We start from the raw sequence: 24,944 nt of genomic DNA on the forward strand, positions 1-24,944 counted from the left end.
AGAAGAAGGAAGCCTAACTTAGAATATCAACGTCCAGTAGAAATATAATGCAAGACGCATGTAATTTTAAGTTTTCTAGTTGCCACGTTAAGAACGTGAAAAGAAACAGCTGGTATTAATCTTAATATATTTTAGCTCAGTAAAGCAAAATATTAATGCAACATGCAATCAGTATAAAAATTATTACTGAAATATTTAATATATTTCTTTGTACCAAGTCTTGAAAAATTTGGTATGTATTTTATATTTACAGTGTCGCGATTTGGGTGCTAAATTTTCAACAGTTAAAAAGTGAAATATAGTCCAATGAAAACAAAATTGTGTTTAATGGAAAATATTTTACATTGCTCTGCTTTTAAAATTTAAACTAATTAAAATTAAATAAAATTAAAAATTCAGTTCTTTCGGATACATTAGGCACATTTCAGTATCACATGTTGGGTTGTGTTTCTAATATAACTAATTTCAGACCTATGGCATTGATCACACCCTGTATGGTCAGTAGTGAATGCCACACTGGAGGCTGTAGTGAGTTAATATAAATATTACTTTACAGAGAATAAAGAGGGAATAAAGAAATGCTGTTTAGGTCATAAAGCCTGTATTGATATTACTCCCTCCGATCCTTACCGCAGTTGAAATTTACCTTTTATTAGTGGTTCAGAATCAGTTTCTTAACCCTTTAGCCCCACTAAATTGTAAGGTTAGGGCCCTGAGTTAGGGTCCTTCCAATTCCCCCCCACCCCCACCCCCCCCCCCCGCCTCGTGGCATTAGTTGCTTGCTTCATAGCTCTGAATACTTTTCAGAAAATTGTGGTAATCCGACAGTTAAGTGTGGCAAGCAGTATACTATGAGTAGGTTAATTTGACCAGAGGCTTTATAACTATATATGTACCTGGATTACCTGCGACTTGCTAAAAATACTAGTATCTGGACTCCACCCTTCTAGATTCTGATGCACAAAGTTTAAAGTGGGCCCTGGAAACTTCTATATTAAATAAGTTCTAAGTGTTTCTGAAGTCCGAGAACGTTTGGGGACTGCTGGACTCAGCAAATGATTCTTAAAGGCTGCGAGTTCCAATTTAACACATCATGCTGCTGTTGCCACACATTCGAGTTGCCACGCATTCGATTTTCCCCGGGCGGAGGTTTCCCAGGAGGTTGCTGCTTTTCTTCTGCACATGGGTTTTCCAGGCTGTTAAATCCCATCCCCGAAGATTGCCCTGACAGCATCCCTGTCCCAAGTCCTGTTAAAGCGACCTGAGCTTGTAGAGGTAGACCGGGGCCATGTGACTGACAAACCAGTTGCCAGTTTCGGGCGGCCATTTTTGAGGCGGGCACCCAACCTCATGCCCCATAAACCGGGTATAGGGGGAACGCTGTTACCAAGACTCAAGATGGCCACCGCTCCCACTAGCCACTCGGCTAGCCAGTGGGCCAGGCAGCCGGCACGAGACGGCGCGGGCGGCTCGCCTTGGCCGGAGGCGCCCCCGGCTCATCTCCGGCCACCGGCCGTGGGCGGAGTGCCCGCCTCCTCCCGGCGCGGCCAATCAGCGCGTGGGGCCGTCTCGGCTGGGGCCGCCGGCGTGCGGGGTGTGTGAGGACGCGCTCCCGGTCGCCGAGTGCCTGAGCAGAGGAGCAGTTGCCGTGGTACCTGCTGCTGCTGCCGCCGCTGCTGCCGCTGCCGCCGCTGCTGCCGCCGGTGCGGACACAGAGCTTCGGACGCGAGCGCTGGTGCGTGGGGCAGGAAGGTGAAGCCATGACGTCCGTCAGGTAATGAAAGAGGGCGGCAGTCTAAAGTGCTCGCCTGCTGGGCATTAGCCTCCCGACTGCCGAGAAGTGTCTCCCCTTCTCTTGAGTGGTCTGGAGCCTCCCCGTGGCACGGGTCTCCCACACGTTGCAGCTTCTCTGCACTTTTCAATTTGGTCATTTCTGCTCTCAGAAGTTTTTGGGTTTTTGGCACATGGAGGAGCCCTGTAACTAGCCGCACCGCTGAGGTGACCCTCGTCCAGATGCCGGGGTCTGAAGCTTGCTTATGTGTGTAGGATTTCTCATGAAAAAAATGTAGCTATCTTTCCCCCCTAGGGGTGACCCAGCGCCTGAGGAAGTGTGACGTGCACGGTGTGTAGCTATGCCTGCATGTCATGCGTTCTGACAACTTCGTTTGTGGCCATGAGCAGACCTGTATATTTGGCCCTTCTCTGATGCAATTAGATCGCCTCCCGGGCTGTGAAATTGTGTGCCCCTAAAATGTTTGCTTATGACTGGAATTAGTACTCTGGCCAGGTACCATATGTTTACTTTTTTCTGAAATTCACAAGTGAAATGACTTTTGTGAGGTAGTTGATATATAATGAGAGCGCTGAACAGATTAACTCCCAGTTGCTCTTCCAAAGTTGTGATGGTTTCTTGCTTTCCCTTCTTCTTCTTCTTCTTTTTTTTTTTTGGTTAATGGTGACGGATTAATGGGCCACTCCACTTTCTGCAAGTAGCATTCTCTGAATGTTTAACTATGCTAATGTGACTACTTATAAAAAGAGATAAATTGCCGTATTTACCCAGTGTTCTGAACTGCCTCTTTTAAAGTAGACCTTGGCAAAAAAACCCAAAAAACATCAAAAAAACAATAAACAAAAAACCTTGGCGATCGTTGTCCCAGAGAAAGGGAGGCCCTAGCACAAATATGAAGAGAATAAAATAAATTAATGTTTGGTCTTTGAGCTTCCGGCAGCCTAAGCCCTGGTGATTTAACGGTTTCTCAGTGATAATTTTGAACTACACAATATTTAAGAGATGACTTGAGAACCTCCTTCAGGTAAGATAAGGTAAGATGCAACTGTGCTGAACTCGGATACAGTTTCTTTAATTGTATAATTTTATACCAACATAGACAAAGAGTAATTACCTCATTACGCAGAAGAGGAAATTCAGGTGCTAAAACTTGGAGACCCACATGGGAAGGTTTCACAGTAAGTTATACTGTGACATGAGAATCTAGCTCTTAATGTTAGTATTTTAGGATGTATTAACATTATGCTGTCAAACCAAGTTAGTCCCCCCCTCACCCACTTCCATTCCCATCCTGGCAGCCTGCTGCTAATTAGGAGTGTGGGTCAGATACTTTTATGTTAAGCATCAGTTCTTATGTGGACTTAATTTGAATTGACCGTTGTCTTCTGGCTACTCTTGAGTGGAGAAACACAAATCTAAAGCTTCTGTTGGCAAGTGACAACAGGATGCATGTTTTAATGTAGAGGTTGAAAGGTTGTTCTGTTCACAAGACTGAATTAAAGGTTGACATCAGCCTTATTTGACTTATGGAAGGATTGATAACTGCTAATAGTTAAATTTATGCTTGTTTCTTCAGATGTTAGTTGCATTTTATATAGCCTTGAATTATAGTGGTGACGCAAAAAAATTTTTTTTAGGTGTTATCTAAACCAGATACCACATTTACACCTGAGGAAACAGACCAAGAAAAGTCGAGTGCCTTGTACCAAATCATTTAGTGGCAGTTAGGAATTGAATCCAGACATCCATGATCTAGTGCACTGCGTGATGCTTTTATAGGAACAATATACTACTTAAATTTCCTGAAAAAGCTGCTTCTGTGAACAAAAATTGTCAAGTATTATGAGAGACAATTATAGCAACTCTTGCTTTGCTCTAGTCCTTTGAGGAACTTGATAACTTAGAATGTAGGTTTAGAAGTAGGCAGGGAGCCTACTGAAGTTGAAGCAAGTCTGTGTAAGTGATGGCAGTTTTACATGAGTTGGTAATCCTACAGATGCCAGCCACTTTCCACTGAGGACTGCATTCAGTGCAATTTTGTCAGCCTTAGTTTTCACAAACATGGTATTAGGCTTGTTCCCATTTTGTGCCTAGTCTAACAGTAGCCCAAAAGATAGGTGTTACTGACTGGCTTTTACTGGTGAGGAGAGTGATTGAGATCACAAATTATCTAAATCTGCGTTTATGTCCAATGTTGTTTTTTATACCACACTTAAAATGATCAATGCTAAATGTAGTAATATGTAGCTTTTTGCAATGACAGAATACAAGATTAGAAACCAATGAGGACCAATGATCAACATACCTGGGTTCCAGGAGTCATTTTTTTTTTTTTTAGTTAACTGATTTCCCTCTTTTCTTCTCTGAATGTTTGTTTAATGAAATACTCAGTGACGACGATACTAATAGGTATCCCACAGTGTTGTTGGGTAGGTATGAAAGTGCTTTTAAATTTTATGGCATTTTATAAATGCAGTGTTCTCTCATTAAAGCAATTTGAACCCCCTAGAGAATAGTGTTATCTGAGAATAATTGTTTAAACTTAGAAAAAAATTTTTTTTTTAAATTTTTTTTTTTCAACGTTTTTTATTTATTTTTGGGACAGAGAGAGACAGAGCATGAACGGGGGAGGGGCAGAGAGAGAGGGAGACACAGAATCGGAAACAGGCTCCAGGCTCCGAGCCATCAGCCCAGAGCCTGACGCGGGGCTCAAACTCACGGACCGCGAGATCGTGACCTGGCTGAAGTCGGACGCTTAACCGACTGCGCCACCCAGGCGCCCCTAAACTTTAAAAATTTTAAATAGAAAGCAAACTAACCTATTTAATTCCCTCATTTTACATTTCAAGAAACGAAAGCTAAGAGATGTTGGGATTTGTGTAAGCTCACACAAATAGTTGCAGATCTTGAACTAGAATCCAGATCTCTAGACACTTGGTTCAATGCCCTTTATAGTGTAGCATTCAACTATTAGGAATTCATAAACAGTGATTTAAATTAAAAAAAAATTATTTATGAGAGAGAGACAGAGTGCGAGTTGGGGAGGGGCAGAGAGAGAGGAAGGCACAGAATCTGAAGCAGGTTCCAGGCTCTGAACTCTCAGCACGGAGCCTGATGAGGGGCTCGAACTCATGAACTGCGAAATCATGACCTGAGCTGAAGTTGGACACTCAACTGACTGAGTTGGCAAGTGACAACAGGATGCGCGCCAACAATGATTTAAATTAAAAGCATTTTTAAAGTTTATTTATTTTGAGAGAGAAAGACAATGCGAGTGGGGGTTGGGCAGAGAGAGAGGGAGATAGAGAATCCCAGGCAGGCTCCGTGAGGTCAGCATGGAGCCCGATGTGGGGCTTGATCCCATAAACTGTGAGATTATGACCTGAGCTGAAATCAAGAGTCAGTCGCTCAACTTACTGAGCAACCCAGGAACCCCAAAGTAAAAGCATTTTTAAAAAAAACCTTAGATCTTTGAATGAATTTGGTGGAGATACTGTTTCTTTGGCTTACTATTTGCATTCTGCTCTGCTACATCATTACTGATGAAGAGTCTAAATTTATAGCCTCTAAAACTAGTTATCCTTGAAGAATAATGTTTGTCTTTTGTTATATGTATCAGATTCCAGCTGGGCTTTATTTGGAAAATGATAGAACATATCTGATAAATTGATGCTTTTGTCATTTTTAATTGGCCCAATAGGAAAGCTGATGCTTGAGTTAAATTCAGGAGACAGGAAAATGTGCAGTGTCAGGACTAGATGAGAATCTTAGAGGGCATTTTACCTTTTCCTTTCTCTATACTGGACCTTGAGGCCCAAAGTGAAGGGTATGTCCTAGTTAGACAGTGGTAGAGCTTAGGATCGAACTTAGGTTTTCTGACTCCCACTTTATGTACTTTTCACTGAGCAATACTGTTTCGAAATACTGCTATGAATATTGCTTTGTTTTCCTAACATCAGTGTCTAGTCTGGTTTTGGGCATTGCTTAGAGCTGGATTTTGTCCCAGGGAAGACTAGGAAAATGAGGTAGGGAGATAGGGAGAGTGTTTGCTGTAGAGCTGAGGAACCCTATTCTTTGGCCTGCCCAGACAGGTCAGATTTGGTTTATTCTGGGACTTGACATGACTGTGCCCTACATGATGATTATGGAACCACTTTTGTGGGTTAGGCCTACATTGGAAAATTTATGTGGGCTGTGGGTTGGGTCCTATGGTGTTTTTCTCCTAACACTCAAGTCTTTTGAGATGCGTCCAGTAATATCTGCCAAGCCACTCAGATGGCAAACATTCATTTGGAGACTAAAATCTGGCTAAGAATGAAACTGCCTTACTTTGTTGAGTTGGTTTCTTTGGAGCCTTTAAATAGAATTTTCAAACTCATTGCAGGACTTGTGTCTTTTATAAGAATTATAAATTTCAGATTTACATAAACTTTTTTATGCTATGGGACTTCTTAGTGGGACAAGTGAGCTTTTAAATTAAAATGAAATTGTTTCATTTATGAAATATTCTGAAGAACTAAAACAGAAACCCTTCTGTTACAGAACTGTGCAGTGTTGTCAGTTGTTAATGCTCATATTTGTAAATAGGTCATCTTTCCTTGAAAAAGCATACAAGGTTTTCTAACTACAAATCTTTCCAGCCACAGTATTGCTACATTAAGAAATGTCAAAGATAAAAGGGAACCAAAATGATTGCCTAGACTGTTTGAATGTTAACCCTTTCCTGTAACATTGTTAACATTCATATTTCTTTATCTCTTCATACCTACTCAGTTTTAAATTATTTCAAAAACGTTATAATAAAACATAAGTATGGATTTTTATTTTCAAAAAGCAAAGCTAACTTATAAATAGGGTGACCATATGTCCAGTTTGCCCAGGACATTCCTGGATCATACAGTTATCCTGGCATAATTATTAATAGCTCTTCCTTTATTCTCAAAGGTGTCCTGTTTGGGTGATAAATTATCTGGTCACCTACTTATACACTGTAATAATTTTGTTGTAGTAGATTTTGGTCATTGAAATGTTACTTGAAATAGGACCATACAAGAATGGAATATTAGCCTTTTGGGGGGGGGTATATTTGGATGTTTTTCATTGGTCAGGTATTTTTATTGTACTGAGAGTTCTGGATGTCTAAATCTAGTATTTTAAACATGAAAGCATATGATTTGAAGTTGGGAATCATTTATTTGTTGTCTGACTTTTGGCAGGTTTTAAAACGTTTTAAACCTCGTGTTCTTGTTAAACAGAGGTAATTGCAATACCTATCCTATGGGGTTATTGTGAAGATTTAAAGACAGTAACATAAAAAAATAAAGACAACATATAAAAATGCTTAAGCTCTAAATAACTGTGTTAGCCTTGTCACATATGTGCTTCTGAAAACTGAATTTAAAACGAACAATTTTGGGGTGCCTGGCTGCCTTACTTGGAAGAGCATGCCGCTCTTGATCTTGCGGTTGTGAGTTCAAGACTCACGTTAGGTGTAGAGATTACTAAAAAAATAAATAAAATGAACAATTTTATCTAGATTAAGGGAATTTACTATTTAATAGAGCACTTCTGTAGAAGTGTTTTACTGTAACAGAAACAGGGACTTAATAGCAGTTGAAGATATATGTGTGGGTTTTTTGGAAGGAAAGGGCTGAAATTTCAACATATTTGTATGCTGAAAAGAATGATGCCATAGGAAGCAAAAACACAGATGATGCTGGAAAGAGGGAAGAGATCATTTCTTTCTTTTTTTTTTTTTTTGTCAAAAAGAGATTTATGAAATAAGTGTATCATTAGGGAAGTCTATAAACTTTATTTTTTATTTTTTATTGTCAAAAAAGAAGAGCTTTATTAAATGTTACTGTATCAGAGATCATTTTCTTGAGAATACAAGGAGGTGTATTCAAAATACAAATGCAACGATTGGCCTTACAGAGCCCAAGGGACACAAATATTTCCCTAGTCTATTCACTTGGCTAGTGAAAAAAAAATGCCAACAAAATAATTTATATACAGTAAAATCAATGATCATAAGTTCACTGAATTTTGAATATGAATGTCTATATTCATATTCATATTCATATTCATATAAATACAACTCAGGTCAATATATAAAACATCTTCATCTCCCCTGCCTCTTTTCAGTCAATCCTGTTATTTCCTGTTGCATCAGGCAACCATTTTCTATCAGTAGTTACTGGTTTGCCTGTTGTAGAACTTCATATAAATGGAATTATACAGTAAGTACTATTTGTGTCTCTTTACTTTTATCTGTTTACTTTTGTTCAATAATAATTTTGAGATTTATCCATTTTGATGTGTATATCAGTAGTTTGTTCCTTTTCATTGCTGAGTAATATTCCATTATATGGAACTGTTGGTGGACTTTGGGTTGTTTCTAGTTTTTGATTACTCTAAATAAAGTTGCTGTGAACATTTTTGTTTAAGCCTTTGTCTAGACTTGTGTAAATACCTGGGTGTGGAATTGCTGTGTCCTAGGATAAATGTCTATTTAACTTCAGAAACCACCAAACCACTTTTAAACCACTTTTTTAAAATGGAAAGCTAAACACATTTGACATTCCCACCAGTGGTGTTATAAGACTTCCAGTTATTCTATATTCTTAACAATGTTTGGCATTTTTTATTTTAGTCATTCTGGTGGGTGTATAGTTACATTTCATTGTGGTTTTAGTTTGCAGTTCCTTGATGGCTAATGGTGTTGTGATTATACACTGTTTGCTTATCTTTTCTTTTGAACTGCCAGTCATTTCAAGTCTTTTACCTATATTTTGACTCAGTTGTCTTTTTATTGCTGATTTGTAGTTTTTATATTCTGGATACAAGTTATTTGTCAGATTATATATACACACACTCTTAAACACACTTTGATATGTAGCAGATGTTTTCTCCCCATTTTGAGCCATGCCTTTCCATCTTTTGGGAGCAGAAGTTTTAAATTTTGATGAAGTCAAATTAATTGATTTGATTTATTTGTTAGTTATTACCTATTGTGTTCTTAGAAATCTTTCCTTATCCCTGTCACAAAATTGTGAAACTATTCTGTTATGTTTTCTTCTAGAAGCTTTATAGTTTTAGTTTTCACATTTAGGTCTATGATCCATCTAAAACTAAATTCTTGCTATGGTGTAAGAGTTTCTCAAAAAAGTCCTCAGTCAATTGATTAAATTGGTGTATGTTTTTCCTAGGACTTACTATTCTGATCCATTGAACTATTTGTATATTGCTCTGCTGGTGCCCCCTGTCTTAATTATTGTAATTTTGTAAGATTGATATGGTTTCTTTAAATTTTTTTATTGAATTCAGTAATGAAGCTATCTGGGTCTGAAATATTTTTTTGGGTAAAACAGAAAATTTTAAATTACAAATTCACTTTCTTTAACTGATACATAATTAGTCAGATTTTCAATTTTTTCCTGTGTCAGTTTTGGAAAGTTGCATTTTTAAGGAAATCTGTTCTAATTTATTGAGTTATTACACAGTTGCTCATAATATTTCCCTAGTATTCTTTTTTTTTTTTTTAATGTTTTATTTATTTTTGAGACAGAGAGAGACAGAGCATGAGCAGGGGAGGGGCAGAGAGAGAGGGAGACACAGATTCTGAAGCAGGCTTCAGGCTCTGAGCTGTCAGCACAGAGCCCAACGTGGGGCTTGAACCCACAAACCGTGAGATCATGACCTGAGCCGAAGTTGGACGCTTAACCACCTGAGCCACCCAGGCACCCCCCTAGTATTCTATTATTGCGTGTAGTGGGGGAGATCAGTCTTATAAGGGTTTACCAATCATATTAATCTTTTTAAAGACCCAGATTTTGGTTTTGTTAAATTTAAATTTCTGTTTTGGTAATATGCTTTCTATTTCATTTATCTTTGATCTCATCTTTTCCCTTCTACTCTTTTGGAGTTAATTTGCTCTTTTGCTACGTTTTTTTTGTTTTGTTTTGAGTCAGAAGTTTAGATTATTGATTTTAAACCTTTCCTGTTTTCTAATATATGTACTTCATATATGAAATTTCTCCCACTAAGTACTTGTTTGATTACATCATACAAATTTTTTTTTTTTAACATTTATTTATTTTTTTTTTTAAATTTTTTTTTTTTTTCAACGTTTTTAATTTATTTTTGGGACAGAGAGAGACAGAGCATGAACGGGGGAGGGGCAGAGAGAGAGGGAGACACAGAATCGGAAACAGGCTGCAGGCTCCGAGCCATCAGCCCAGAGCCTGATGCGGGGCTCGAACTCACGGACCGCGAGATCGTGACCTGGCTGAAGTCGGACGCTTAACCGACTGCGCCACCCAGGCGCCCCAACATTTATTTATTTTTGAGACAGAGAGAGACAGAGCATGAACGGGGGAAGGGCAGAGAGAGGGAGACACAGAATCTGAAACAGGCTCCAGGCTCTGAGCCATCAGCCCAGAGCCCGACGCGGGGCTCGAACTCACGGACCCTGAGATTGTGACCTGAGCTGAAGTCGGACGCTTAACCGACTGAGCCACCCAGGCGCCCCAACATCATACAGATTTTTATATGTGTGTTCAATTCAAATTATTTTCTAATTTTTTTTTTTTTTTTTAAATTTTTTTGTAACGTTTATTTATTTTTTGGGACAGAGAGAGTCAGAGCATGAACGGAGGAGGGGCAGAGAGAGAGGGAGACACAGAATCAGAAGCAGGCTCCAGGCTCTGAGCCATCAGCCCAGAGCCCGACGCGGGGTTCAAACTCACGGACCGCGAGATCGTGACCTGAGTCGAAGTCGGAGGCTCAACCGACTGAGCCACCCAGGCGCCCCTATTTTCTAATTTTTATTGAGATTTCTTGAATCCATGGGTCATTTAGAAGTTAGTTTCATGGCCTAGCTTATAGTCTGTTTTGCTGAATGTTACATGTGTTTTCAGTCTTTAATTTCAGTCAGCAGTATTTTGAGGTTTTCAGTGTAGATGTTGTGCACATTTTTCATTAAGTAAATAAATATTATGGTAACTGGGTATAGTGTCCTATAAATACCAGTTAGGTCAACTTTAATTCGTTTACTTAATTGTTATTAACTGTTATTTAATTGAGATATAATTCACATACCATAAAATCTACCATTTTAAACTAACTGTACAGCTCTTCGGGGTGCCTGCGTGGCTCAGTCGGTTGAGAGTCTGACTTCAGCTCAGGTCATGATCTCACAGTTTGTGGCTTCGAGCCCCGCATCAGGCTCTGTGCTGACTGCTTGCTCACAGCTTGGAGCCTGCTTCAGATTCTGTGTCTCCTTGTCTCTCTGCCCCTCCCACCTCACGCTTTGTCTCACTCTGTTTCTCAAAAATAAATAAATGTAAACTGTACAGTTCAGTGTTTTTTAGTATATTTACAAGGTTGTACGACTATTACCACTATCTAATTCCAGAACATTGTCATCACCCCAAAACTAAACCTCATACTTGTTAGCAGTCACTCACCATTTTTTCTGTCCATCCCCTGGCAATTCACTAATCTACTTTGTCTTTGTGGTTTGCCATATTCTGGACATTTCGTAAGTGAAATCATAATATTTGGCCTTTTGTGTCTGGCTTCTTTCATTGAGTATAATGTTTTCAAAGTTCATTTATGTTGTTGCATGTATCAGTATTTCATTCCTTCTTATGGCTGAGTAATCGATAGTATGTATATCCTACATTTTATCCATCTTTTGATGGATATTTGTATTTCCACTTGAGTATTACGAATAACGTTGCTATAACCATTCATGTATAAGTTTTTGTATTGTCACATGTTTTTATTTCCCATACTTAGAAGTGGAATTGCTGGGTCATATGCTAAGTTAATGTTTACTTTTTCAAGAAACTGTCCAACTCTTTTTCAAGCTAGCTGCTCATTTCCAACAACAATGCACGAGGATTCCGCTTTCTCCACTTGTTGCCAATACTTGTTATTGTCTCCCAATCTTTGCTGAGAGGCTCTGTGTGCTTGTTGAGGCATACCTTTTAACATTCAGGCAGGCTTACAACTCTGCCATAATCTTTATTTCCTGCTTGTGCAGAGACTCATGGCTCAGAGATGATTGCTTAGGACCTTTTCAGGTCTTGAGCACGCCACAGCTCTGGGCACATGTGCATAGCTTTCTAGGTCCTCAGGAATATTCAGAACTTTTCAGAGCCTTTTGTGGATGTCTCCTGCCTCCATTTTTCCTTTTAAGGTTTTTGGTTAGCTTCTTGTGTGTGCCAACTGCTTCAGACAGCTGGGAGGTTAAACAATTGCAGCTGATTGTTTTTGACAAATGCTCCTGGGGAAAAGGGTGTTAGAGCTGGGCAAGCTCGGAGTCAGGTCAAATAATGAGAAGCCTCAGGAGTGGGGTTTTTCAGGGAACTGCCAGTAAGCTTAAATAATAGCAGTTCTCTGAAGATAGGGCTTTGAAAGAGCTCCAGTCCTGTTTGGACCTGTCTAGCAGCTGCTAGGCTCCTGGTTTTCACTGTGTGTGTGGGCTTTTGCTTTTTAAGGCTACCATGGAGCTGGGAAGAGGGGAATGGGAATAGAGCAAGTTAAAATCGCACAAAACTTGCTGTTTAAAAAAAATTTTTTTTAATGTTTTATTTATTCTTGAGAGAGAGAGACAGACAGACAGACAGAGACAGAGCATGAGTGGGGGTGGAGCAGAGCAAGAAAGGGACACAGAATCTGAAGCAGGCTCCAGGCTCTGAGCTGTCAGCACAGAGCCCGACGCGAGGCTAAAACTCACAAGCCGTGAGATCATGACCTGAGCTGAAGTCGGATGCTCAACTGACTGAGCCACCCAGGCGCCCCCAAAACTTGCTGTTTTAAATGAGATTTGGCCTTTTTTAGAAAATGCCCCCCAGATTATTGTAAGCCTTTGGTTAGTATTTAAGATTCTGAAAAAGTTGATTTTGACATTTTTTTTGCCAGTGTTCTTGTTGCTTTTATGGAGAGACAATTTTTGGAGGCTCTTATTTTGCTATTCCTCATGATGTCATAATGAGGACATTTTAAGCTTTTTTGTTATTGTAACTTTTTAAATATACTTTTCCTTTTTGTTATTTTAAACTTTTTAAATATACTTTTTCTTTCTTTTGAAATACTTTAAAACTCACAAGAAGTTGCAAAAATAGTACAGAGAGATCCTGTGCACTCTTCACCCAACTTCCCTTAATGATACAGGATAAGTTGACCACAGATATTACTAGAATGTTATCAGTTTTCACACATACTGTTTTTTTATTGGTGTGGTGGTGGTGGTGTATAGATCTGCGAAGTTTTATCATGTCCAGATTAGTGTAACCATTAACATAGTTAAGGTACTAAACTGTTGTATCATCACAAAAAACCTGTTTTGTGTTATCCCTTTATGGTCACCTCCCCTCAACCTTAGCCCCGGGAGCTACGAATCTATTCTTTAACAATGTAATTTTTCTCACTTTGAGAGTGTTATATAAATGGAATCATACAGTATGTAACACATAAATAAGGCTTTTATATTCACTCAGCATATGTCTTCGAAATCCATCCAAATTGTATCCTAGTTCATTTCTTTTTATTACTGAGTGTTAGTCCATTGTATGGGTGTACCACAGTTTACCTACTCACTTGTTGAAGGACATTTGGTTGTTTCTAATTTTTTTTTACTATTACAGATAAAGCTGTTATGAACATTTGTGTACAGGTTTCTGTGTGAACTAAGTTCTCATTTTTCTAGGATAAATATCTCATAGTGTGATTCCTTTCTTATTTTTGTGTTTTACCAATTACTGAAAGAGGGGTGTTAAGATTGTGTATTTATCTAATTTGTTTCTGTCAAGTTCCCCCCCCCCCCCCGCCAAGTATTTGAAGCCATTTCTTTTCTTGATGAAATGACTTATTTATTTGAAATCCTTTTTATATGGTGAGACTCCTTGTTTTAAAGTCTACCTAGTCTATACAGCATAGGGAGTAAAGTTAATGGTATTGTAGTAGCATTGTATGTAGACAGATGGTAGCTACACTTGTGAGCATAACGTACAGAGTTGTCAAATCATTATGTTGTACACCTGAAACTAATGTAATGTTGCATGTCTACTATACTTTAATAAAAAAATAAAATCTACCTTGGCTGATATTAATATAGCCACTGAAGTTTTCTTATAGTGTTTGCATAGTATATCTTTCTATTCAGTCTTTTATTTTCAAACTCTCTGTGCCTTTATATTTAAAGTGTATCTCTAGTAAATAACATTTAATTTGCTTTTAATCCAGTGTGATTATCTTTTAGTTGGAGTATTTGATCCATTGACATTTAATATAATTACTAATATGGTTGGTATTAATAATGTTTTCCAATTATCCTTTATGTTGTTTTGTCTTTCATGCCTTTTTTTTCTAAGTTGAGTATTTTATAGTTTTTCATTTTATATCCTCTATTGGATTTTGTTGTATTATCATTTAGCGATTGCTCTAGGGAACACAACATTCCTTTTTAACTTATTAAACCTATCTTGAATTAATGATCTGTCATTTCACCTTTAAAATCTAAATTTACTCTAGACTCAGTCTTGATCTTTGGGAGCCTGAGAAAAGCAGCAGTCTATTGATAGAAAAGGTCAGAACGTAGAATTGCAAAATTGCTCAAAGCCCTTGTGATTATCATACACTAGCCGTTGAGAAGACAAATATAATTAAGATTTAAAAAATTGTTTCACCTTTTATGTCTCGCTGATTGAGATCAATTAAGATAAAATACAAAGTAACCCCTAAAATCAGTTAAAAGTTTATCAAAGAACTTATAGAACCTAGGGGGAGAGAATGAATAAAACTTTGGGAGGAAGGGCAGCAGTACTTAACACAGAACTCCAGAAGCTCTCATCCATACTGTAAACATCAACTTGTGCAGCTTTACATGAGAACCTTTTGGTAGGAGTTAGGTAGAGAAGATTTTCTAAAAGGTTGCATATGAGAAAATTTTAAAAAGATGAATGGGAATTTGCTAGGCAAAAGAAGTAGGGGAAGGACTTTTAGTCTTTCTTGGGGAACAAGTGAAGTGTTATGATCAGCAAATAGATTGTGTGTATTAGAATGGTAAGTGATAAAGTGAAAGACACACTGTATTTCAGTGCTTTTTTTTAAATTTTAATTTATTTTTTTTTATTAGAGAACACATGTGAGCAGGGGAGGGACAGAGGGAGAGGAAGAGAGAGAATCCCAAGTAGGCTCCATACTGAGACAATGTGGGGCTCCATCCTGTGACCCTGGGATCACAACCTGAGCCAAAACCAGAAGTTGTGTTTCTATTTAAGAAACTAGCCATTTTAAAGAATTAGTGTTTCTAGCAAAGTTTTAATTTGTCATATTGGAATGAAGTCATATTAGTTATATGATGATGGAGAGTAGTTTAAATTATTTGCTTTTGGAAATAACTGTATAATTTTTGTTAAGTAATCTCTATTCCAAACATGGGGCTCAGACTTACAACCCAAGATCAACAGTTGCATGCCTTGCTGACTTGAGCCAGACCAGGTGCCCCAAGAAATAATTGTTTAATTTTAACTTACTCTATGAAGACTTCTCTTTTTTTTTTTTTTTTTTTTTGAGGGTTTTCTAGCTCTTATGAAGACTTCTCTTATGTACTATTTTAAATTTTGTTGCTACCTCTTACACTAGCCACTGTTGCAGCAACAGGTTCCACGTGGGTTTCGGACAATTACAACCTAATAGCATTTCTCATCAGGGCCATGCTGCATACTTTTTTTAAGGGGAGATAGTAGTCACCATATAAATTCTCTCTCTTTTGTCCTTTAGACAGGGATCTCTGAGTCACATTTCAACTTTTCCTGAAAAGTTTGAGCCACAATCACCTATAGTGATGGGATTGAGTGATATCATCTGTAATCATGGCCAGCTCAGTAACACATCTTCATAGGCTTTTCCTCCTTTCCTGTTTCAGTCTCTCATCTCTTGCCTCTGCTTCCTGGAATCACTTTTCAAATAAGTGCCCTGTTTATAAGTCTTTGTTTCAGACTTGCTTTTGGGAGAACCTATCCCAAGACACCATCTTTTTTTTTTTTTTTTTTAATGTTTGCCTATTTATTGTATTTTTAATGTTTACCTGTGAATGTATACTTGTTTATTGTTATCTGTTTATCATAAAGCATACAGACAAATGGAAAAGATGCATAGGGCAAGTGCTATGTGTGGGTTTTCCAACACCACCAAGCAATTAACTCAATTCTGACACTATCTACATGGAGATAGTGTTAGATGCCACAAGTTAAGAGCTCAGTTCCACAAGATTGTCCCTTCCCACACTTCAGATTCTGGATTCCATCTGTACTTTTTTTTTTTTTTTTAATGTTTATTTATTTTTGAGAGAGAGACACAGCATGAGTGGGGGAGGAGCAGAGAGTGAAGGAGACAGAATCCAAAGCAGGCTCCAGGCTCTGAGCTGTCAGCACAGAGCCCGATGCGGGGCTCGAACCCATGAATCGTGAGATCATGACCTGAGCCAAAGTCGGATGCTTAACTGACTGAGCCACCCAGGTGCCCCTCCACCTGTACTTCTGACCAACCAGTTCAAGATCAGAGATTCCCATGACCCCTACTTGGGTTCATTTAATTTGTTGGAGTGGTTCATAGAACTCAGAGAAGCATTTTACTTACTAGATTATGGTTTATAATTGTCAGATGACAAAACAAACAATTTAGTGATGAGTTTCATGTCCTTTATTCAAGGGAAAAACTGTGTGGATTTGGGGTGTACAGTGCCTTAGAAGCAGTGGAATACTCCTCCCAAGGGATTTTGGGCAAGCATGTATTTTGTAGAGTGTTAGAAGGGGCAACGTGGAAATGGCATGATTGGCTAGGATTGCATATCTGACTTTATTTAGAGACATCAAGGAACAAGCAAATAAGTATAGAGTTGTCTGGTGTTAGGGGAGTAGCTGACTGGATATACCACATTTCTGGTCATTCTGACCTTTTACAGGAACACAAAAGTTAAAAAAAATTTTTTTTAATGTTTATTTATTTTTGAGACAGAGACAGAGCATGAAAGGGGGAGGGTCAGAGAGAGAGGGAGACATAGAATCCGAAGCAGGCTCCAGGCTCTCAACTGTCAGCACAGAGCCTGATGCGGGGCTTGACTCACGACTTGACTCACGACTCATGGACTGTGAGATCATGACCTGAGTGGAAGTTGGATGCTTAACCGACTGGGCCACCCAGACGCCCCGGAACACAAAAGTTTAGTTTGCTGATGACGCACCCTGGGCTGGAGATGGCTCCATCTTAGGCTTAGAAATTTATTTTAACGTTATAAAAGGATATAACTGAGGAACAGCTGGAAGGAAGAGATGCATAAGCCAAGGTATGTGAGAAAGGACAGGAACTTCATGCTCTGTGAGCCCCTTTCCCCAAATCTCCAGATATGTTCACCAGTCTGGAAGCTCTCTGAAACTCATCCTTTTGGATTTATATGGAGGCTTCATTACATAGGCATAGTTGATTAAATCACTCCCTGAAGGTGAGGGGGACTACTAATCCTCTAGTCCCCCGAGGTTCCCCTTGGAATCACCCCCATCCTTAGGTTACCTAGGAGTTTTCCAAAAGTAACCTCATTAATATAACAAAAGATACCTTTATCCCACTCCTCAGAAATGCCAAGGTTTTTAGGAGCTCTTTGCCAGGGACCCAGAAGAAGGCCAAACGTGCATTTCTTGTTCTAAATCACAATATCACAGAAAGGTATGGGAGTGGGGGGATTGAACTTCTGTGCACTCTGGGTGGTACCACCTTCCCAGCAATTGTGTTCACCAACCCAGAAGCTTCTACACCATCTTAATTTATTATGTTTTTAAGATTTATGTTAAAATTTTGATTGGTATCTGCTAGTATATTTATTGAGTTACTCTTGGGGAGGTAGTTTAGGTGTATAGTTCGAGAATTAGAAATAACTTTATAAGACACAAGGCAGCCTATATATGTGAATAAGTGGAATTTGTTTAAATGCATAAATCTATTACCGTCTGTTGGAGATATACAAAGAAAATCTCAAATCTTGGTTGAACATATTTTTTCAAGCTCCATGTTTCTGTGACAGTAAAAGTAAAATCCATATAACCTGTCTCACAAAGGCAAGGGAAAGAAATCCAAGAGATCTGCCTGAGAATTAATTAAGACTTTAGCCTCAGAGGAACTTAAATTAATGAACATGGATTCATAATGCCAATACTAACAATCTTGTCTATATTACAGCTTTATAATAAAAATGAATTATAAAATATAACAAGTTTACAAAATGAAATATGACAATTTATGTCTATTAGTAACAGAAAATGAGTCTGAAATTGTAATCAACAAAATAATTAACTTACATGTAATCAAAAGTCCAAAGAGGATATAGGTTTCAAGCGAAGCTTAATAGGTCCAACAATTTCATCAAATGACCCAGTTTCTCTGTGTCATGACTTAGTTTCCATTCTGCCCTCTGTGATGTCAGATTTACCTCAAGGCAGCCACCTGGGAACCTTGAGGTACTTAAATCTTCCAACACCTTCTGCATTTATACTCTGGAGGAAGATGTTTTATATATGAGCATTCCTAGAAAGGAAACCTTGGCGTCCTTTTTGATTTGACTGGTTTAGGTTACATGCCTATCTCTCAACTGATAAGTATGGGTAGAGAAATGCATTGTGCTGATTGGTTTAGACTTTGCTGTTCCTCCAGGTTAAGCCAGTCAGACTCACTCTCTCCATGAACTGGAGTAGGTCAGTTCCACCCAGATCTCTTTAGCATGTACCTTTGGAGTGAAAGTAGGAGGATGACAAGGAACAGATGACAAGCACACAATTCTGGTTTGTTAGAGAATGTCTTCAAATGACCGTAACTGAATTGTAATATTATTTGGCAATAACAAGGCAAATATTATGGTTATCTAGTTTATTAACAATAAATAATAAAAGAAAAAATTTCCATTTAAATTTTTTCCTGATCACATTTCCCCTCCTCCTCCTCCTCCTCCTCCTCCTTCTTCTTCTTTTTAAATTTTATAGAGAAGAGAGAGAGCAAGAGTGCAAGTGGGGGAAGAGGGGGAGAGAGAGAGAGAGAGAGAGAGAGAGAGAGAGAGAGAGAGGGAGAGAATCTTAAGCAGGCTCCATGCTCAGCATGGATTCCAACTTGGGGCTCGATCCCACGACACTGGAATCATGACCTGAGCCATAATCAAAGTCAGACGCTAAACCAACTGAGCCACCCAGGCGCCCCAACAATCATCATTAATGATATATAAAAAATTTCTTCCAGTATTACATTTGACCAATTCAGTTCCAGTATATTCTTGCTCTGTGTGTAAATGTATCCGTGTCCATTTGCATTCAGGAAAAAAAAGTCTTGCTAGACAGATAAGTTTAGGAATATAAGTATAAACAGGGTTCTGTGATTCATTCTGCTCATCTTTTTCCCCATATTTCTTAGAGTATAGAAACCTTAGGCCCAGAGAGGGTGCATTGGTTTATTAATACTATACTAAGTTTTCAAATGGAGTGCAATGAACTGTTTTGGGAATGCATGAGATGTTCAAAGCTTTGGCTTCTGAAAAAGAAATATCACAATTATTGTCCTAAAACTAAGAGGGGACAAGTTGGGGTGGAGCAATTGATACGAGGGTAGCAGAATATTTTGTGGTGTTAGAAATGTTACATATTTTGATTCTGGTGGTGGATTCATGACTGTATGCATTAAACCAAACACTAAAAAAGGGTGAGTAAAAAGAAACAGCTAAGCAGCCCAGTAACATCCCATGCTTTTTTTTTTTTTTTTTTTTTTTTAAAAGCAAGTTCTAGGAGTTTTTATTGTTTGAATAACAATACAAAAATCAGGCAGAGAAGTTTCTAATAAAATGATGGCCAAGTTTTAATGTATCTGCCTGTTGATCCTTTATCTTCTAAGTACTTAAGATATTTTCTTTTTATATTAGATTTTTTTTCTGATTATAAATGCAACTTAAGTCTGAATAGATAATTGTATTTTCTTTTAACTCTCCCTCGTTCAGCTTTCTTTAAACAGAAAAAAGGGGGGGCTGGCGCCCGTGTGACTCAGTCAGTTAAGTGTCTGACTTCATCTCAGGTAATGATCTTGCGATCTGTGGTTTTGAGCCCTGCATTGGGCTCTGTGCTGAGAGCCTGGAGCCTGCTTTGGATTCTGTGTCTCCTTCTCTCTCTGCTCCTCCTCTGCTCATGCTCTCTCTCTCTCAAAAATGAATAAACGTTAAAAAAAATTAAATTTATAAAATAAAAAGAGAAAGGGGAGAAAAAAAAGAACAAAGGGACAAACACCTCTTTGTTATGTATTCAGCCATAGTTGCCCAAACTGTGGTTTTAATGTGATACTGCAATTCAGTCTTCTAAATCATTATAGATTATAAGTGTAGGTTATATTTCATTCTCTTAAAGAAACTCTGGGGTACCAGTAGTATTGATATTACTGATAGTCTCCATGTGATGAAGATAGAAACTGGTTTGGAGGCAACTGGAAGAGGTCTTCAGCAAACTGGAGACCAACGGGAGATTACATAGAGGCAAATTTCATTGAAAAACCTAGAAGAATGCTTCCCACTGAGGCTGACCCAACCATGGCCACTGGTCCATTTCTTGCTGTTAGTTGGGCTTCTGTTTAAGGCATCTCTTGTGGTGGAGTTGTAGCTTTCTCTTGGTTTTGAGCTACACTGGGATCATTATGGAACATAGACTTCTTTGAAGTCTGTTAAACGTAATTGAAAATTTCACTATCTGTGATACTCATTGTGTGGGTCTCACCACATTCAGTTTGTCCAAGGTGGGGCTTTTGGCTGGACTCCTGGAGGACTTGCTGTAACCTCCCTAATCACTTTTGGTAGTTGGGTATTTTACTAGCTAGATAAAGTTAATTATCTGTCATGTTTGTTGGGTATAGAACTTTTGTTATGATAGAACTTTAAAAAAACAGTCTAATTAGCTTTGGTCATTAGCTGTTGAATATTATGAAAAAAGATCACATGATCTGGTTTCTTCTATTTGATCCAATTTGAAAGTCATCCTCCTTTCTAAATAGCTTATGCTACCTCTAAAATGTTGTCTGAAATGTAAAAAGCAAATCAAAGGTTTAATAAACTAGCATGTTAGGTTTATTTTTGAGGTAAAGTGAAGATACATATTTTTATATTTGTGTGCATTTTATACATCAGCTTACTTTTAGAAGTATTTCTAACTTGTGCTTGCATTTTTGTGTGTTTTTTTCTAGTGAAAATATTCTCTTTGGGATGGGAAATCCTCTTCTTGACATCACTGCTGTAGTGGATAAGGATTTCCTTGATAAGTGAGTATTAAATTCTTCGTATGTACTATGTGAAACTTATATCAAAAGAAAAACTGTTGAAGACTTTGGACTCTAATACTTTCAATTGGAGGAAAACTCAGGAAATTTAATGTCATTAATAGTAAGTTGCACTATAATTATTTATGAATTGACCACAGGTTTCTCTGGGAAAACTTTAGGTACATTTGTTCAATCCTGTTGCTAGTTTCACTTGAAATTAATTAATTAATTCAAGTTTATTTTTGAGAGAGAGAGAGAGAGAAACTGCATGCATGTGCATGGGTGCGGGGCAGAGAGAGAGGGGGTGGCTAGAGGATCCGAAGCGGGCTCTGTGCTGACAGCAGAGAGCCTGATGTCTGGCTTGAACTCACGAACTGTGAGATCATGACCTGAGCTGAAGTCACACACTTAACTTGATTGGGCAACGCAGGTGTCCCTGAAATTTATTTTTTATTCTGTGCAAGGAAGAAGTATATATGATTTACCTAATGATTTAGTTCCCAAATTTTTAAATTGTTATCAGTGAACTACATCTGTCATGGTGCTATAACATAAATGGGAGAAGAAATAGGATTAGAGAGGACAAGAAGAATATGCAGGACATAATTCAGAGGTGATCATTCTATATTAATTCTCCCTTAATAGTAACTTCTGATGTTTTAAATTTAGCTGAGAAATCAGTTTGTGTTTGTTTTTCTGGCTGTTTGACACCATTTGGTACAAAGAAAAAATTAAGTAGTAAAAAAGGAATTTATAATGAGGAAGCAAGTTCTGTCTGTGCCCAAGGGCAGCCACTTTTTTTTTTAATTGAGGTAAAGTTCACTTAAAATTTATAATTTTAACACTTGTAAAGTGTGTAATTCAATGACTGCCAATACATTTTTAGGGTTGTACAACCATCACTGCTATCTAATTCCAGAACATTTTCATCACCCCAAAAACAAAACTGTACCCAATGGGTAATCATTTCACTATCCCTGCCTGCCCTTTCCCCACCTCTGCTCCATGCTCTGATCTCTTGGGACCTACCATTCTGCTTTCTGTTTCTATGGATTTGCTTATTTTGGCCATTGTATTTCATATAAATGGAAACACTTTGTGGCCTTTTGTGTCTGTCTTATTTCACTTAGCATGATGTTTTTCAAGGTTCATCCAAGTTGTAGCATGTATTAGTAACTCATTCCTTTTTGTGGCAAAATAATATTCCATTGTGTACACACACACACACACACACACACACACACACAACACACACTGTATTGGTTGATGAGCACTTAGGTTGTTTCCTTTTTTGGCTGTTGTGAATCAAGCTACTATGAACATTTGTGTACGAGTTTTTGTGTGGACATGTATTTTCATTAATCTATGGTATTGGTATCTATTGGAGTGGGATTACTGAGTCATGGTAATTCTGTGTTTAACTTTTTGAGGAACTACCTAACTTTTCTACATGGTTGTACCCTTTGATATTCCTACCAGTAATGTATGAGGATTCCATTTTCTTGCCAAAACTTGTTCTTTTCCCTTATTAATTAATTAATTAATACTTATAATTTTTTTTATTTTTGAGAGAGAGAGACAGCATAAGCAGGGGAGAGTGGCAGAGGGCGGGGGGGGGGGAGAGAGAGAGAGAGAGAAAGAAAGAAAGAAAGAAAGAAAGAAAGAAAGAAAGAAAGAAAGAAAGAAAGAAAGAAAGAAGGAAAGAAAGAATCTTAAGCAGGCTCCATGCTCAGCATAGAGCTGGATGCATTACTCAGTCCCACAACCCTTGCATCATTACCTGAGCCAAAGTCAAGAGTCAGATGCTCAACCAACTGAGCCACCCAGGCACCCCATTTTATTATTTTTAAATATTTTATTTTTTAAGTAATCTCTGCACCCAACATGGGGCTTGAACTCATAATACCGAGATTAAGAGTCACATGTTCCACTGACTGAGCCAGCCAGGCGCCCCTTCCTTTGTTTAAATTATAGCCATCTTAGTGGGTGTAAAGTGATATTTCATTGTGGGTTTTGATTTGCATTTTTCTAATGACTAAAGATGTTAAACATCTTTTTCATGTGCTATTCATGTATATTAAAGTCCTTCACCCATTAAAGTCCTTCACCCATTTCTGAATTTAGTTGTTTGTCTTTTGTTGTTGAATTGTAAGTGCTCTTTATATATTCTGGATAATAGACCTCCTTATCAGATAAATGATTTGTAAACATTTTCTCCCTTTCTTTGGGTTATTTTTGCTTTCTTTATAGTTTCCTTTGATGCACAAAGATATTTAATTTTGATGAAGTTCAGTTTATCTATTTTTTCATTTGTTGCTTGTGCTCTTGCTGTCGTATCTGAGAATTCATTGCTAAATCCAGAATCACAATGTGTATGTGTTCTTTTAAGATTTGTTTTAGCACTTAAATTTAGGTGTTTGATTTGTTTTTAGTTAATTGTTTTATTAGTTATGTGTTAAGGGTTTAGTTCATTCTTTTGCATGTGGAAATCTGGTTATTTTAGCATCATTTGTTGAAAAGACTATTCTTTTTCCCATTGAATGCTCTTGGTACTTCTTATGAAAATCAATTGCTTATAGACTTGAGGTTTAATTTCTGGATTCTCAATTCTTTCCACTGATCTTTATGGCTGTCCTTTTGCCATTACCACACTGTTTTGATTATTGCAGCTGAGTATTTCAGTAGTAAGTTTTGAAGTAATGTGAGGAAGTGTGAGTCCTCCAACTTTGTTGTTTTCTAATTTAAGCTTGTTTTGTCTATTTAGGGGGTGCTTGGGTAGCTTACTCGGTTAAGTGTCCCACTTTGGCTTAGGTCATGATCTTGTGCTTTGTGATTTCGAGCCCCTCATTCGGCTCTTTGCTGACAGCTCAGAGCCTGAAGCCTGCTTCAGATTCTGTGTCTCCTCTCTCTTTGCCCCTCTCTGCTCGTACTCTGTCTCTTTCTCTCAAAAATAAACATTTAAAAAAAAAAGATGTCCATTTGGAATCTTTTGAAATTCCATGTGAATTTTAGAATCAGCTTATCTATTTCTGCAAAAACGGCACTGAATTTGTAGATCAGTTTTGTAAGTACTGACATTTTAACAATACTAAGTCTTTCAGTTCATGAACAGGGGATGTCTTTCCATTTATTTAGGTTGTCTTTAAGTTGTTTCAAAAGTGTTTAGTAGTTCTCAGTGTGTAAGTCTTATATTTTCTTGGTTAAGTTTAATCCTAAGTATTTCATTATTTTTGATGTTACTGTAAATAGAATTGTTTTATTAAGTTTATTTTTCCTTGTTTGTTTTTTTCCACAGTACTTGTTAGTTGTTTATTTATCAAGAGAAACTATTCCATAGTCCAATATTCATGTTTCATAGTTCAGGAATACAGGTCAGTGACCAACTTCCGTGGAACCAACCGAAAGAAAGTCACTTTGCTCTCTGAAAGATACCAGCCTTCATCATTTCCTCAAAATCTTTTCCAGGAATCATAATTTCTGTAGAAATCTACATAAACCTTCTTTCTGGTTTGTCCACAGCAAACTTTTAGGAAGCTGGAACCCCCAGGGTTATAATGAATGTTGCAACAATACGAAATTACAGATGCTTGGCCAGAAGGCCTTGCATCTGAAGTTTTAGCAAAGCACTGGAAGTCACGGTATTTATTCTCCTCAACACCATCTTCAAACCCAAACTTAATTTTACTTTTGGATTATTCATTGCTAGTACATAAAAATACAACTGATTTGGTGGGGGGACAACCATTGTTAACAAATTGTATTTTTTAATGCCCTGGAAACTACCCATATAACTCTTTTAGGTAAACTTGTATGT

General features: G+C 37.9%; 1 protein-coding gene across 7 annotated transcripts in view; it reads left to right on the forward strand.

Annotated features, from left to right (window-relative positions):
• Positions 1–24,944, forward strand: part of ADK (adenosine kinase) — a 517,527-nt gene that overhangs the window by 20,560 nt on the left and 472,023 nt on the right. The window contains exons 1-3 of one of the 7 annotated variants that reach the window (XM_042961036.1): positions 21,069–21,130; positions 24,426–24,501; positions 24,650–24,768. In XM_042961036.1, the coding sequence (XP_042816970.1) occupies positions 24,689–24,768 (80 nt within the window). In that variant the 5' untranslated portion in view covers positions 21,069–21,130; positions 24,426–24,501; positions 24,650–24,688. Of the gene's footprint in view, positions 1–1,675; positions 1,775–18,311; positions 18,547–18,598; positions 18,634–19,878; positions 19,904–21,055; positions 21,131–24,425; positions 24,502–24,649; positions 24,769–24,944 lie in introns of those variants that run through there. The other 6 variants (XM_007095645.3, XM_042961034.1, XM_042961033.1 and 3 more) reach the window with 6 other exon arrangements.

This window comes from Panthera tigris, chromosome D2 (genome assembly GCF_018350195.1).
Source record: "Panthera tigris isolate Pti1 chromosome D2, P.tigris_Pti1_mat1.1, whole genome shotgun sequence".
Classification (NCBI taxonomy): domain Eukaryota; kingdom Metazoa; phylum Chordata; class Mammalia; order Carnivora; family Felidae; genus Panthera; species Panthera tigris.